The following is a 16,738-nucleotide window of genomic DNA, read 5'->3' as shown; positions in this document are numbered from 1 at the left end:
GGGCGACAATGATTGTACCAGGAATTATCTTCTCTGAAATGTCGATGGGTCCAAGTCTCTCCTGGTTGAACAGTATGAGTTGCGCTGGGTGATAGACAGGAATGATGAACCCAGATAATTCAACATCCCCTTTTGCCTGCCTTTTTTGAAATAATCACTTTGAGTTTAAATTCACTTGCATAATGCTCTCAGTGAACTGCCATAGGTTGATGTTGATGTCCATGGAATGAGCAGGTTCCCATAGACCTCTTCTCCTTAACCTTCAGAGCTGCCAAACAGATTCCTTCTTTACCTGGACCTGGTCTCCCACTCTGGCAACTTTTAAGTACTCTTTTCCACTTTTGCAGATTCCTTTGAAACGGTCATGCGGCTTCTCCAGCTCCTCTAAAATACTGATTGTCCTGTATGTGCTTTGGCCAGCCTAAGTTTTCAAGAACTGCTTGCTCTCCTAGGTGTCCTGGGACTGCAGGTGTGGTTCCAACCGTTTCTGGATTATATTGTGTGTGCCAAGCCTGAGATTACTCTCCAGGTCACTTCTCTTGTAGAAGGATATCTGGTTACATGGACGTCTGGCACATCAAATCTGGCAAATGTAAATGTTTCAGGTTTTTCTGCCAGCAAAGGTCACATAGGGCAGGGAGGATAGTACCTCTTGATCATTTGAGAATGATGTGACAATGAAATAATGGTGTGATAGTTAATACATCAACTTCTACCAGCAGAGTTCTGAAACTGCTGCAGCTACAATAACTGATCCCACAGTCTCAGGTTCCAACTTGAATGACCCCTTTCTATCCTTGCAATTTGTGTGAAGTGATTGTTTATGGAAAAAGCCATTTTGAGGACTTACTACTCAAAAACTACTCAAACAGGAACTGGGATATTCACATTCATGTAAAGTTTGTTACAAAATTTTAGTTCTCATTTCATCATTAAAATTGAAGAATTGTAAATGAAGAACCTAACAAATGTATCTGCATCATGTTTGTAAACAGAGTCCATTTTCATCCAGTTGTTTTATCCCGTAGGTAGGACATCAAATATCATCATACCCTACATACTGCGGATCACAGACTACTGCACACAGACAGTGCACTAGTTTGACAGTGGGATATATAGCATATAGCTGAATATAAATTGTTTTTTATCTGATATACAACACACTGCATGAATGCAGAAACCTTTTATTTTATGACCCACACTATGCTCTACATAAGATGTAGGGAGGGAGACTATTAAAATTTAGCCTGTTTCAGTGTGAAAACATTACACATCAACTCACATTAACAGAGAACCACTATTCAAATTTAACCAAAAACTGAGAAATAATGTTGGCAGACAATCAAGAGAGCAGAGCAGGCTCTCCAGTTTGTGTACCTGTACATATATTTTCATATATCTACACCTCTTCCTTTTAACATATGAACCTGGAAAAATGCCTGGTTAAAATGACATCAGAGTTATCAGAGGGAGAGAACTCACTCACACTGTATCTCAGTGAAATCTGGTCTTGTAGCATTCATGTAATTAACCCATTTGACCACAATTAAAAAAAAATATTGCCATCTTCAATCTAACACATTTGCTCTGAACATTTTAAACAAACCTGCCCTTTTGGGGCATTCACTGCACTTTAAAACAGAGCTGAATAATTACTTTAAGTATTAATGAGAGGCTCTGAACTGTTTATTGTTCTGAATTTAACAGAATTTAACACAATAATAAATAGTGTTGTTGGTATCATAAACATTTAAATAAATCTCTTTTATTATTTTCATTAGTCATTGTTACCTGGCATTTAAAAGATCTCCCTGGAAAAAAAATGTCACAGGAGTTTAGACAAGTTATTTGTTTCACAAAAAACTTTATCTCTATTACTTTTATTTTACAGATATGAATATCACATGTATGCTCCGTAGCTGCAGATCTGTTTGTTGCTTATTAGAAACTAATACAACAAGAAGGTTCTACTCCACACAAGTAAGCGTAATGTCCTCTGAATTGCTCATCATATTAAATGTTCCTCTTGTTCTAATTTGATGATTCCATGTTTTCCTCTAGTTCAACATGACATCAGGCAGACACAGGAACTCTAAAAGGATTGAAGGGCTGGACAAAAATGTGTGGTAAGAACAGAGCAGATTTGAACACACAGACAGCTGGCAGTGTTCGTAAATGGTTTTATAGTTTTTCTTTCTGTGCTGTACCAGGGTCGCCTTCACTTCAGTGGCAGCTGACCCATCCATCGTTAACCTTGGTCAGGGTTACCCAGACATTCCTCCTCCATCTTATGTGAAAGAGGGTCTTGCTCAGGCTGTAATGGTGGACAGACTGAACCAGTACACACGTGGCTTTGTAAGACAGTGTTGATTAAGTTTGTTATTCGTTATTTGTTTTCATGCTGTATTGGGCTTATAGTTTGCTTGGGCATAGTTATGGAAAAAGTCTGATTGTAAACATGGGTTTATTTGGATTTACTGTTTCTGGATTTATTTTTTCCAGCATGAGATGTGATCAGTAATAACACAATCATTCTTCCTCATTACTGTGTTGTTATTCTGTGGGTACCTTAAAACAAATTTGGAATAAGTATATAATTATTGATCATTGAATAGACCGGTTTATTTCTTTTTTTTTTCCACATCTAGTAAATATTTCTTCATAATATTCAAAATAGTTGTTGTAAATAAATAGCTTTAGGCCAGAATGCAGGCTATAAGACTTTTTTCTTTATTAATAACCAGAGAACAGTGTATTTTTAAAGCAAAATAAAGAAATTATTTTATTGAATATCTGAAGCATTAACAGCAGCTCTCTGCCATCCTTCTGCATTCATCAGCAGATATAATAAATAAACCAGTCCACCCCCGACAATTCTCCCCAACATTTTCTAATGTCCATCCCTACTGCAAGATTCTCTAAAGGGGTTTTTCTACTTTTTAAACCAGAAAAGCTTACTCTAGGAACATTTACAGCACTGGTGTGTGATGTGAGTAAAGATGTTATGTTGTTTTGATGATTTTGGTTGTGGTCAGAAAGCCCATTTGTAAATCATATTCTAAATTGAATAAAATAATCTGTAAAACTATATTGGAACATACTTCATGATGTGACAGTAAAAAACCTTACTAAATAGATAGCTAATGTCACAATTAATCATGAAGTAATGACAAGAAACAAGAACTAGCATTTTCCAGCATTATTTTAGAATTCATTAAAATCCTAAAATTCTTGTTTCTATCATTATTTAATGACTAATTGTGACGTTACTGTTACTGAATGTTTAGTAATGCTTATTACTGTCTTTTTACTTAAAACTAGCTTAAGTGTGTTAAAACCCTTACAGTAACGTGTTACCAAATGTCAGATATGGACACCAGTGGGTTAACGTTCTTCAGTAATATTGTGGCTATTAGCCTGAAAAACTCTGTCTGGCAACATCTTAGTTCTGTTTTTTCTTTTTTCCTCCATCTCGGGCGTCAAGATCTCAAGCAGTTAAAGAGTTTCTGGAATTTGTTTAATTTCTTTTAAAGGGTTTATTGTAATCATACTTTTATGCAAGCCTTATTATAGAGTCCTACCCCTCCAGCTAAGGGCATTGCTCTTCTCCAGAGCAGATCTACTACTGAGATTGGTGTCTTTTTTTCTTTTATAAGTGATTCTGAATAATAAATATTTGTTAAATTATTTTTATATATGTTATGCTTCAGTGAAATCTACTTTACTGTTTAGTTACTTTCCTACACTATGAATCCTTCAGCTATGTACTCAAAAACATGAATTTTGGATTATGCCCTGGGGAGAGTGGGGGGTAGGGGTGTTAGTGGAAAGGGCCTGCTGTTCTGTGCTTGTGAAAGCTTTCTGAATAGGATGAATGTGGATGTTCTCAACAGGGACACCCAACACTGGTGAAAGCCCTGTCTCAAGTGTATGGCAAAGTTTATGGCCGTCAAATTGACCCCTTCAAAGAGATCCTGGTCACGGTGGGAGGCTATGGGTCATTATTCTGCACCATGCAGGGGCTGGTGGAAGAAGGAGATGAGGTAAATGGCAAACAGCATTTTCTGTGTGTTTGAGAAGTTCCATTGCTCCATCTAGTGGATTAACTGTGTAGCACATTAACTCTGTACTTCTTTTCCCCCCTTTTCATTCAGGTCATAATAATTGAACCTTTCTTTGACTGTTATGTTCCTATGGTTAAGATGGCAGGGGCCAAGCCGGTTTTAATACCTCTTCGACTTGTGAGTCTCCAACTTATGCTATATTACATGTTGAGTGTGTCTCTGTAATGAACGAGCTGCCTTTCCATGCTCCCTGTTGCGTTCAGAAGCAGCAGTGCAGGTCATCAGCATTTAAACCCAAATCAAACCTCCTAACCAGCTTATTGAGTCACTGTAGCAGTCAAAAATACCCCGAATGTACTAAATCATACAATCAGACACAACTAAGGTTTATTAAAAATGAACTACAAATTGATGCTGCCAGATTGTGCCCATGTGATTAACACACTATGTATTGAAACTTAGTCATGTGATTAAAGTCCAGCTAACTTATTTGGCATTGTGTGTGGTAGAAATCAGGTAAGAAGACAGACATCACTAGTGCAGACTGGGTCTTGGACCAGGATGAACTTGCCAGTAAATTCAGTTCTAAAACAAAGGCCATCATTATCAACACTCCAAATAACCCCATTGGAAAAGTAAGTTTAACTCCTTAAAAAACATATATCTCTATTTTCGCAACTTTTTAAATAACATTTGAATATAACAGCTGTACTTCCTAATGTGTAAAAAAATTCATACTGAATGGACCAAGAGAAATGGTCTATTATAGCAACTTTACAGGGGAAGGAAAAAAACCTTCTTAACGTTTAATAGAAGTTAATATAAAATGATTTTAGTCCAAGTCATTTTGCAGCATTTCTGATGACAATATGTAACCTGGAATAAACCTTTCTGCTGTCACTGCTTACTGTTTAATTTTGCTTGGTCAAACAGGTCTTCACCAGGAGTGAGCTGCAGGTTATTGCAGACCTTTGCATCAAGCATGACACGCTATGCTTCAGTGACGAAGTTTACGAGTGGCTTGTATACAAGGGTCATGAGCATGTGAAAATAGGTATGACAGTATTAGCAGAATTTGATTTATTTTTTAAAATGTCGTTATTAATGGTGCTGACAAAAACATTTAAAAATTACTAGTTTTCACTTAGCATTATGCAGAAATATTAATATTGATTGGTGGCTATTAGCTTCAATCTTTACTTATATTAGTCTGATTAGCTGAACTATTTTTAATATGTTCTCACAGTCCTCTTTAGATGCTCTGGGGGATTGATTCCCAGGCCCTGAACTAACACATGATTTCACTCATCAAACAAAGACATGAGATCAATAGCATGTACCATGGAAACAAAAATGTTCTGACCAAGTAGGCAGTATTTCTGACCAAAGCACTGGGAAAACAGAGTGGGGGAATTCCCATTTTCTCTGTTGACCAGCTACATACAGGGCAGTGAATTTCAGTTGAGCTTGGGCTTTATGATTGTTTCCCTGATATTGGCTTACATAGGTTAACCTTTTAACCTATATGCTTTAATTAGTTATATGGTTCCAGGTAGGCTAGTTAAAGTCAGCAGCCTACCTTCTTACCGTCTAGATCTTTACTGTCTCCCTGTTAACTCACCTATTCAGTAGCCTCTTACTACCTCTCAGACCTTCCTCAGTTCTATAGACCTTCCCGCACCCTTAGACCTTCCACCACTGGCCAACTATCCATTCCCTCCTTTGATCTCCGCTGCCTAGGAGACCAGGCTTTCTCCAGACTCGCTCCCCATCTCTGGAACTCTTTTCCCTCACAAGTCCATCAGTAAAACAAAAAACAGAGAGTCTTCTTTTAGGTGCCAGCTTAAAACTCACATTATCTCCCTTTCATTCAACCTCACAGCACCATAAATGTTTGTTTTAATATTTTCTTGTTATGTTGTCTGTTTGTTGCTGTATTAATTGTAACTTGTAAGTGTTTTTGGGTTCTTGAAAAATGTTACAATAATAATTATTATTATTATTACTACTACTATTATAGCAACTCTTCCTGGCATGTGGGACAGAACCATCACTATCGGCAGCGCTGGAAAGACCTTCAGTGTAACTGGTTGGAAGGTAACTTTTTTCCCTGATTATTAGTACTTAAATGTACAAATTAATTTAAGATATCTGTTTATATATTATTTATTAATATTTAACTTTTTTTTTCTTGCAGCTGGGCTGGTCAATAGGGCCTGAACTCTTGGTCAAACATCTCCAGACTGTTATGATGAACACCCTGTACACCTGCCCAACCCCACTACAAGCACGTACTACTCATACTCTGATGTACACATTCACTAATAGTAATTCAGTTGTTGCTGAGTACTCCTGGCTGAATGTTTTGATGTTTTTCTCTGCTGATCAGACCTATATGTGTCCAAAGAGGTGTAAGGCCAGCAGAGGGCCCAATGAGAATGATGGCGAATTGGATAGTAATGAAAGCATTCATTTAGCCTTTAGTCTTTTAGCCTGTTTAGCCTTTGCCTGACTTGTGGACAATATCAAATAAGATCTACAAGCCCACTGTCATTTAAAAAGCTTTACAGGACACTGACATTTTTAATAATTTATGTTTACCAAACCAGAAAGCAGTGTTTCTTCCAATACTTTTGACAGTATTCTGTGTTCTGCTCAAACACACCTACTAAAGCTGGCTAATAGATGAGTTGAATCAGTCATGAACTGCTTTACGGTGTTGTTACACTTTGGCAGTAGTAGTGGTGGTGTGCATTGTTGTAGGTCATAGGTACTTTAATGTAAAATCATCCTGTCTCAACTAAATGAAGCCTTTCCTCAGATGTTAGAGCAGGAAAAACAAAAATGAGCCTCAGAAGTATCCAGTAATAAATGTGTGATGATCGTTTTAACTCTGTCTGCCACTCTCCTACTCCATAGTCAGTAGAATATTCAAGTGAAGATTGTTATATTAACCCGTGTAATTTGTAATTTTAATCTGGCAGTTAGTCAAGAGAGTAGCCAGATAACTAAGAATGGCTTAAATAGAGCTCTGGAAAGACCTGAAAACTATGAGTATATTTGTCACAGGGAAAACTAAAGGCAATGCATATCCACCAATACGGCCTCCTTTCTATATTAGGAGAAGCCTGTGATTGCTGGGAGAATGTAGTGTGGTTATATGAGCAACAAAATATAAGTTTTCAGCGAAAGTATAAGATGCTGTGTTTGAAGAATATATGGCTTAGCATTCATTCATTCAATATCTGTAACCGCTTTTCCAATTCAGGGTCGCAGTGGGTCCAGAGCCTACCTGGAATCATTGGGCGCAAGGCAGGAATACACCCTGGAGGGGGCGCCAGTCCTTCACAGGGCAACACAGACACACACACACACACATTCACTCACACCTACGGACACTTTTGAGTCGCCAATCCACCTACCAATGTGTGTTTTTGGACTGTGGGAGGAAACCGGAGCACCCGGAGGAAACCCATGCGGACACAGGGAGAACACACCAACTCCTCACAGACAGCGGGAATCGAACCCACAAGCTCCAGGCCCCTGGAGCTGTGTGACTGCGACACTACCTGCTGCGCCACCGTGCCACTGACTATATGGATTAGCATTTTACTTAAAAAAACAAAAAACAAAAACAAAAAAAAACGTATGAGGTGGAAACATGTTAGAGGCAGCTTCTCGTGTAATACTCACAGAATCCAAACTATTGAATTATTGAAAATGAATGGAGCCATGTACTGGTAAATCCTTTTCCATTCTGCCATTCCACTATACAATCTTAGGGGTCATATCATTAATTTATTAGCTCAAATGAAGTTAGTTATATAAGCCTTTAGGTGCACAAAGGACCAAATTATTGTGATCTGCCAGACAAGGCTGTATAAAACCTATAGCAATGAAATAACTTTAAGTACTTAGGATGTTCAGTACTGTGCAAAGGTTTTAGACGTCTGAGAACATGAGATTTTAAAAGCCTTTTATCTGAGCAGTAAGTGTATATTTGCTAAGAAAAAAAAATCATAATATTAGAATTTTAAAAGTACCATTATTACAGTAAGTAATATTCTATGTGCGGATGTTGAATGTTTTGGTTTAACCCTTTAGATCTCTTTGTGACAGTCCATTGTGTTAAATCTAGTGTGTCATTGATTTAACAAATCTGTACAATCAGAGAATATCTGGAAACAAACATCATTCTTTGCACTCACTCACAACAAATCTACTACATTTTAAAAGAAATATCCTTTTAATGTGTTTATTTTTTTGTAATTATATGTCATTTTATACAAGTCCCACACTTAATGAGAAGCTAAATAGTTTCAAATAATAATAATTTAGGTGCCTAATACTTTTGCACTTTATTGTAACAATATGGGCCACCCTTTGGGAAAACTGGAAGTTTGGAACATTCTCACTCGCTTTCACATTTTCACTCATGTTTTAACCTCCATATTGGACACCACTCAGTGCTTCACATCAAGGACAGTGGATTTATCTGTCAATGCTGATACATAAACATTTACAACATGTAGAAATGTATAACATCTAGAATTACATGATTTTTAGCAAGCTATACATATCAACAAAAAAGATAGGCAATAGATTTTAAACCAAAGCTTATCCGCAGGAAAATCTATGTTTAGACTTTTCAAACAAACAAAACACCTTGCTTTTCAACGTTTGCAAAAACATATCTTAATGAGCAAATTATCTGAGACGTACCTGGCGTAAAGATCCACTTCTTGCTGTTCTCTCATATTCTGCTGTGAGTGCCCACTTTTTCAGGGCACATGGGGTGCATTTTCTAGTTGAAGATGGCAAGGGCACTTGTATTAATGCATTAATATGTCTTGAAATAGAGTTGGAGTAATCCAAATGTGTGTGTGTGTGTGTGTGTTTATGTTGTAAATATAACTTTCATATTTCTGTCTTTAAATATTACCTGGTAGGAGGCTGTTGCACGGGGGCTTTTGAGGGACTATGAGCTGATGGGTCAAGCGGACTGCTATTTCTCCTCCCTAGCCGAAGAGTTAGTGAGCAAGAGAGACCGCATGGCGACCATACTGGAGCAGGCCGGCATGACTCCTGTGCTCCCTGAAGGGGGCTACTTCATGATTGCTGATGTCTCTGCCCTCAGTGAGACACTTCTTCAGATTAATTTTAGTATCATGTTCCTAAAGGGAATATTATTGATAGTTAATACGGATGCTTAATATTATGCAGTTACTGTGTGTTTAAGTCTGTCTGCATTTTCTAGATCAGGATTTTTCACACATGGAAGATGATGAACCATATGACTACAAGTTTATCAAGTGGATGATAAAGGAGAAGGTATGATGGAGTCCTCCTGTGTTCTATGAAACTATGAATCATTTCCATGTGTTGGTGAAGGAAGAGCACGATGCTCATTCTCTGAGTCCCTCTGAAGAAGCAAATCTGTCTCTTTTGTCTCATCCAGAAATTGGCTGCCATTCCTGTGTCTGCGTTCTGTGGGGAAGAATCCATAAAACACTTTGAGAAATACATCCGACTGTGTTTCATCAAGGTAGGGAGTGATAGATTGTGGGTTACTGGAGGTTTGTGTTTATTTAAATTAACCAGATAGTTAGTGATAGAACAGATAGAAGTGACTATGTGAAGACAAGGTTAAAGGGATAAAAATGAGCTCTCGTGCTGAATTGAGCTGTGGCAGATTTTCATTTAAAGGAGTAGAGCTGTTTAGACAGAGGTGAACAGAGCTGTGGTGCTTGATTCCTTGTCTTATTTTGACAAAAGCATGTCACAGATGTTTCATTAAGACCCCAGAACTGTTGTCTTGTAGAAAAAGGGTAGAACATTTCTTCTTTAAATAAAACAAAATTACAAATAAATTATATTTTTAGCTTTATATTAAAGCAGATTTATGAATGTATTCAAATGTGTGCTTTTTTGGTGTTTTCTTCACCGCAGCAAGACAGCACACTCGACGCCGCAGAGGCCATCCTGAAGAACTGGAGTAAAGCTTGATGTTGGGTCATGCAGGAGAGCCTTGCTGTGGCCTTCTCTCATCACTTCGTACTGTAGTAAACCTTTACCTCTTCAGATTGTTTCTGATGAAGCACTGTACAAGGATTAGACTCAAGTTTAGACCTTGGCTCTGCACAGTGTGTAGTCACTAAAACAGGCACTTGCAGTGGCCATCTTGAATAATGGCTGATGTTTTCAGAAGCATTGTTTGTATTTTTGAGGGTGGTGCAACACTAACTTACTCACAAGAACTTGTGTTGGGCTTGGCACCTAATTTTACAGTCTGAATGAATAAAATATTTTACTAATGAAAACATGTTTACAACATTTTCATCCATTCATTCATAGTCTGTAAGCGCTTATCTGGTTCAGGGTTGCGGTGGGTCTGGAGCCTACCTGGAACCATTGGGCACGAGGCTGGAACACATCCTGGAGGGGGCGACAGTCTTTCACAGGGGAACACAGACTTTTTAATTTATATTTTTATATTAACATTTTATTTAACTAGGCATTAATATATATCCTTTTATACAGTGGCAGCCTGGCAAGCAGCAAGAGCTACTTAAGAAATAGGAGGGGATAAACGTCAAAGGTAGAATTTGTTTAACAGACTAACCGTTAATTCTTCAATCTGTATTTCTGAGATAATTCAGATTTTTCAAACAGAAGTAATCATCCTGTGCTATCTCGCTAAACAACACTGAAGGAGTAATGTTACGACTGAAGGTCTTTGTGTTTGAGCTGTGTGAATCCCCTCTTTACTGCTGACAGGAACTAAATGCTTCACTTAGCCTTCACAACAAAAGTTATTAACATTCCCCAGCCAAGTTTTTCTTTCTCAGTTTCGACGAGAAATTCCACAAGCTAAAAACATGACTCAGGACTCAGCATAGCACAGCAAATATCTGCAACGTAGAACATTTTTGAACGGCAAAAGTTCAAAGGTGAATTTTTTTAAAAGGTGAATTTAAGAGGTTTTAAAGGTGAATTTCCTCACCTCTCCCCTTACGGGAATACAGACTTCTTGGCTAAAAATGTTGGTACATTCCTCTTTGCTCGCTTGGGCCACTAGATGGCCTCGTCAACACGAATAACCAAGAAAAATGACCGTTAGCATTATTCCTGTTGGACAGGGTTGACTTTTATTTTAAGTTCGCTCGCTGTCCGTGTGGAATACACACTAGGTGTGAATTTCAAGATTATAGCCATATTTTAGAGGAATTTATAGTTAAATCCACGGAACTGAAGAGGTATCTCAACCATTTATGCTAATATTACAACCTATGAATGAAAGGCAGAAACCACCATTTTCCATGTTATCTTTTATTTATGCTAATTAGAGGCTCTTCATTTAATTGTAGATATGTTATAATGTTGAGAGAGTTATTTCTATAATTAAGGATGTTCACTTCTGGTATTGAAAGGCCATAAGTTAGTTAAGCTTTGTTCAAGGAGGGAAGTCCCAAAACTGAAACATATTAGGGATGCACAGATGTGTGAATCCTGGGTTGATCAACACGTGTTAAAGAGTTATGTACAGTCATAGTTATGCACCTTGCTGAACTACATTCTACCTCCCTGCTTAAAAGCATATAATCTGTTGCACCTTGGAACCATGGGGAGCATGGCCTCATGTTTAATTCTGATTCATAGTCCATGGATAATTCCGGCCCATCTCGTTCCTGTCCTTTTTTTTATCATCATGGTCCTAGACTTCACTATTCCTCTGCTTCCTGTGGCAGGATAGAAGATGGAGTCAGCTCTGCTCCCTGAAGGCCCGGCGCTGTGGGGCACAGCCGCTCCTCTCCGGCCTATTTCCCAGCTTCCTTTTCCCGTTCCTGTCCGTAAATCTGTCCCATGTCCTGCCATTCCCCTGGAGAGCACACAGCCTAGTAACCATTCCCACAGGGTCCCATCTGCTCACTCCGTGCTGGAGGTCGGGGCAGATATATTCAGAAACAGATTGGAAACTCGTTAGGCTGGGGTCTGTGTAGATGACTGTGGGTGGGCTCAATGGCTTGAAGGCAAAATGGTTAATTCTTTTTATGATGTTTTAATTAAAAATATAATCAATACTGTATTATACCTTCTCAATAAATCAGTGATCAGTTGGTATTTAATTTACATACAATATCGATTTTAAAATCTGAATAGGGTGCAGCTTAAAGGAAAAACTAACACTGAGTTGAATCAACCATGAGCTGCCATAAATTTGATGTGCCTTGGGATAGATGCAATACATCTCTCAAACAGCACTGAAGGCATGGAACACCAGCCCTGTAGTGACACTGATGGTGTGTGTATAGTGTGTGCTGTCCTGGTACGAATGGATGAGACACAGCAGTGCTGCTTGAAATTATAAACCCCTCAGTGTCACTGCTGGACTGAGAATAGTCCACCAACCAAAAATATCTAGTCAACAGCACCCTGTGTCCACTGATGAAAAACTAGAGGACCAACACAAACTGCAGGAACAGATGAGTTATTGTTTCTGACTTTCCATCTATAAGGTGAGTAGGTAAAATAGAGATAAAGTATGCCGAGAAAACCTTGTGAACTAGTCTGTAAAACTTCATAGTGCTCATGTATGGTCAATGGAGCGGATAAGATAATGAAGACTATGAGTGTAGATACAAATTAGGTGTTCCTAATCCAGTGATTAATTGTAGACTGAGAACTTGTTTCTGCTTAATGTAGCAGCATATGAAATATTACACCTGCTTTTATTGACACTGAATAATGTGCGGCAATATTGTGCCTCAAAATTTAAACTATTCATGGTGGCGAATACACACACACACACATGCACACACACGTGTGGGCATTCCCTTGTGTGGAACAATGGGAGTTGGGTGCCTTGCTCAAGGGCCCCTCAGCTATGGAGGTTGGAGGAGATGGCACTGTACCCTCACTAACTCAATCCCCATTTTTTGTACAGTTAAGGGAATCAAATCAGAAAACTAAATAAATAAATGATATTTTTCCAAATTTAACAGATGGTGTTGCATTGCTGTAGGGAACAGTTCAGAAGGGCAACGTTTTATTTCGTTTTCAGAGATTATAGCCAACAGGCCGTATGAGCACAGTTAAACATTTGTGTACGAAGAAGGGAGCACATTGTGAATGATCGGAATTCACTCATAAGAGTTACAAATGAAATTTTGAGATATCGTGCACGTGTTTCAGAGTGTGGTAGAAGGATAACTTCTTAATTCTATAGTGCAGAAAACCTGCCTGGAAATGTAATACTTTTTAAAAAGTATTTGGAAACAGAGAAACAAAAAGTAAGGCTTTACTAGCTGCACTGTGATTGATTTGTGGGACTGTGTTGTTCCTTTATGAAACACTCTTTCACAAGACTGATCCGACCAGTCCAGCAGGCTTTTTCAGTTAGGAAAGTACTCAGCACCTATACTTTACTAGCTGCAGTCTATAGACGGGCAACTCTCCCTGTTAACCATTTTAGAAGACATATCAGTGATGTGATAAATCTGCATTTTTTAAAAACCAACATTCACCATTCACTGCCATTTCCCCACTTATATATATATATATATATATATATATATAAATAAAAAAAACACACACACACAGAACTGTATGCAGTCTGCCTGAAGCTACAAACCACCTTCAAGAATAATCAAGCGTAGCCCTAAATAAACTCTCATTTAAACCTCCACACTGTAGCTGTGGTCTGCTGCGGTTTATTTAGTGCATACATTCCTCAGTGAAGCCCTTAACAAGAGCAAAAGAGACAGACCAGACCTTGCTGTGTGTACAGAGTGTATTTGAAAGAAGTTCGGTGATACACTGAGTGAAGTTGTTGGCAAGAGTCCATAAGAGCTCCATCTGATGTTTGGGGGGAGGGGGGCTGGAGGGGATTGAGTCAAAGGAAGAACTGGATTTTTCCATGGGTTTCATCCATGTCATAGCATTAGGAAAGCAGACAGTGCCACCAATTTCCAAATTTCAATTTTCCAACTTTGAACACATGATTACTCATCTGTACTTTTGCCATTGGCACACAGAAACACAATGTCTTAACTGTGTGAAACTGTCTCAGACTGACAAGATGCTGAAAAGTCACACTACAAACACCTTTTTAAAAAACGACTAATAAAAATACAGCCTGCTTTGGCAGAACCAAGTGCCAAAAATATACATTTTTTGTTTTTATGAATATACATTTTTACATTCCATTTGAGAAGTTTATGATTGCTCTCAAGTTTGAGCTGCCCTCTCCTTATTGATTACCATACATTTCATATATTTAAAAATATATCACACATACGCATACCATACAGCAGATCCAAGATGCTAATATCCTAAAAATATAGTATAAAACTATAACTTACATTTTTCAATGATAGGAGTACATGTTTAAGCAGAAATTAAAAGTCTGAAAACCACCAAATATGCAGTATTAGAAGCCATTTCTCATTCATCTTTTATCTGCCTATAAAAAGTTCAAGTTCATCCGAATGTATCTTCTTGGCAGAGGACTCCTAGAATTCAATGAGGAGAAGAGAAAGGTTTGGCAGCTTATTTTGGTAGGTTTTCAGTACCTGACAGTTACTGTTTGGAAGCCCACTATCTGCTAAAAATTTAAGGCATCACAGGGAGAAGAGACTAAATAAATATATGGATCAAAATGCAGTGTTCTTAACTGGGACAAATTGTACGGGGAGGATTGTCTGAGCTTTAAGCAAAAAAAATAAAAATATATCTTGTGATTTCTGAAGAAACTGTAATTTAGTAATATCTTGGTTGAGGTCAATCGTTGTTTCTGGGTCTGTTTCAGTAGAAAGCTTGATGGGGGGTGGGGTCGGAAGTGAAAGTCAAACAAAAATAAGGGGACGACAAGGCTTCTTCAAACCTGTTCAAGAAGTGAGCTTGTAAAAATAAACATCCACTCACCAAAAATCCCACTGCCCTGACATTAAAAAACAAGACACACTGGGCTTCCTCCACTATTATTGTCTAAATAGGAGTAGGAGGTTTTACATGAATATATTTTCAGCTAAAAAAAAAAAAATATTCTCAATGCCAGTCCCTTCAATGGCACAGGCTGACGCAGAGAGAGGGAAAAGCACATTTTCTTCTGTAATACATCCTCAAGGCGAGAGCTGCTTGCTCTGGCAGTGGGCTTTGGTTGTTAAGTTTGGTTCACAGTATTGAATATGTACGGCCAAGGGACGTGATGGTCAGTGGGAAGTACTAACACCAGTCAGCTATGTAGTCAAAGTCTGTGAATAGCTCTTGTTCGCTTGTTGTCAGAACCCTGGGCTCACGGGGTGGGGTCAGGATTGGTGCCTCTGAGGTGAATTCATCATCAAAGTTACTGACGTCCTCGCGGCCTTTAATAGTCGGGACGAATGGAGGTTGAGTTTTCTTAGCCAGCAGTGCTCCCCAGTCCACATTCTGAAAGACAGTAAACAGAAGACAACAATGAGAACACAATGAAAGTACTAGACAATACACACTCACTGGATACCTGGATAGGTACATTGTGCATTATATTAACTCACTTGCCCTAAAATTCTCTGCTGGCCTAAAAATGTTTCATATTAGATTGTGGAACATTGTTGATTTGATAGCATTCAGCCAAAAATAAATAAATAAATATTGGGGGAGAATTGAAAACTATTCTGGATTACAAACATCACACAATCATATCCCAAAGCTACGGCATGGAGGCTCCATTTTGAAAATTTCATTCCACTGCTCCACAGTCCAGTGGTACAGACTTTATACCCCTCTAGCCAATGCTCGGCCTGTTGAAATGCTCCAGAGCATCGCATTCTATAACCAATGTGTCTAGCTAGACATCCTACAAACCCAGTGTCCACCATTTTATCTGTGACACTTTATGGATGCACCTTGAACAGGAGAGGTATCACTCGTTAGGACAGTTATCTACATCCATTACATCTACACACAATTACAGACTGCTGGCCTATTGTTCATTTTACACGGCAGTGGCTTGCATGCAACCACCTTGTAATACATCCACATACATATACAAATACAGCCACAATCCAGAGCTAAGAAAAGTCCATCAGCTATAAAAATATCCTGTCAACAGCATCATGTAGCCACAAAATGACCACAGATGAAGGACTTAAGAATGACTAAACACAGTGGGCAGCAATGAATTAGATCTCATTTCTAACACGTTGGATGAAATATCTGAGTGGGCAGTGAATGCACTGTGCTTAAAAACTCCAGCAGAGCCGCTGTATCTGAATCATATTTACCATTACATCATTCACTAACATGTCGTGACCATGTCTGTCTCTGTGTGCAAACGGCTATGATATTTAAATGCAGAACTACTATGTTTAAATATACAGAGCCATTACTAGATTAGTTCATTTTATCAGCTCCTCTGACCATAGAGGAGCACATTATAGTTATACAATTACATACTGTAGTCCACCTGTTTCTCTGCATATTTTAAGCCCACTTCACCCTGCTCTTCAACGATCAGGACCACCAGATAGCACATAGGATTTGGGTGGTGGGTCATTCTCAGCACTGCAGTGACACCGACGTGGTGGTAGTGTGTTAGTGTGTGTTGTGCTGGTACAATTGGATTAGACACAGGAGTGCTGCTAGAGTTTTTAAAGCCCTCAGTGTCACTGCTCGACTGAGAATAGTCCACCAAC

The 16,738-nt window shown here is 38.5% G+C and overlaps 2 protein-coding genes across 7 annotated transcripts in view; one reads left to right on the top strand and one right to left on the bottom strand.

Annotated features, from left to right (window-relative positions):
* LOC136691011 (kynurenine--oxoglutarate transaminase 3) overlaps positions 1–10,348 on the top strand; it is a 30,281-nt gene extending 19,933 nt beyond the window's left edge. For 3 of the 5 annotated variants that reach the window (XM_066663208.1, XM_066663207.1, XM_066663206.1), the window contains exons 2-14: positions 1,892–1,980; positions 2,062–2,126; positions 2,211–2,355; positions 3,894–4,043; positions 4,155–4,241; positions 4,574–4,699; positions 4,998–5,118; positions 6,085–6,161; positions 6,262–6,351; positions 9,014–9,200; positions 9,322–9,395; positions 9,523–9,609; positions 10,014–10,348. In XM_066663208.1, the coding sequence (XP_066519305.1) occupies positions 1,894–1,980; positions 2,062–2,126; positions 2,211–2,355; positions 3,894–4,043; positions 4,155–4,241; positions 4,574–4,699; positions 4,998–5,118; positions 6,085–6,161; positions 6,262–6,351; positions 9,014–9,200; positions 9,322–9,395; positions 9,523–9,609; positions 10,014–10,070 (1,353 nt within the window). In that variant the 5' untranslated portion in view covers positions 1,892–1,893 and the 3' untranslated portion in view covers positions 10,071–10,348. The remainder of the gene's footprint in view (positions 1–1,891; positions 1,981–2,061; positions 2,127–2,210; positions 2,356–3,893; positions 4,044–4,154; positions 4,242–4,573; positions 4,700–4,997; positions 5,119–6,084; positions 6,162–6,261; positions 6,352–9,013; positions 9,201–9,321; positions 9,396–9,522; positions 9,610–10,013) is intronic. The other 2 variants (XM_066663210.1, XM_066663209.1) reach the window with 1 other exon arrangement.
* Positions 10,349–13,762: 3,414 nt separating this feature from the next.
* pkn2b (protein kinase N2b) overlaps positions 13,763–16,738 on the bottom strand; it is a 39,976-nt gene continuing 37,000 nt past the window's right edge. For both annotated transcript variants that reach the window (XM_066664603.1, XM_066664604.1), the window contains one exon: positions 13,763–15,491. In XM_066664603.1, coding sequence (XP_066520700.1) covers positions 15,288–15,491 — 204 coding nt within the window. In that variant the 3' untranslated portion in view covers positions 13,763–15,287. The remainder of the gene's footprint in view (positions 15,492–16,738) is intronic.

The sequence above is a fragment of the Hoplias malabaricus genome, chromosome 3, assembly GCF_029633855.1.
Source record: "Hoplias malabaricus isolate fHopMal1 chromosome 3, fHopMal1.hap1, whole genome shotgun sequence".
NCBI lineage: Eukaryota > Metazoa > Chordata > Actinopteri > Characiformes > Erythrinidae > Hoplias > Hoplias malabaricus.
The sequence above is the reverse complement of the archived record's forward strand: the minus strand, read 5'-3'. Positions and strand labels throughout refer to the sequence as shown.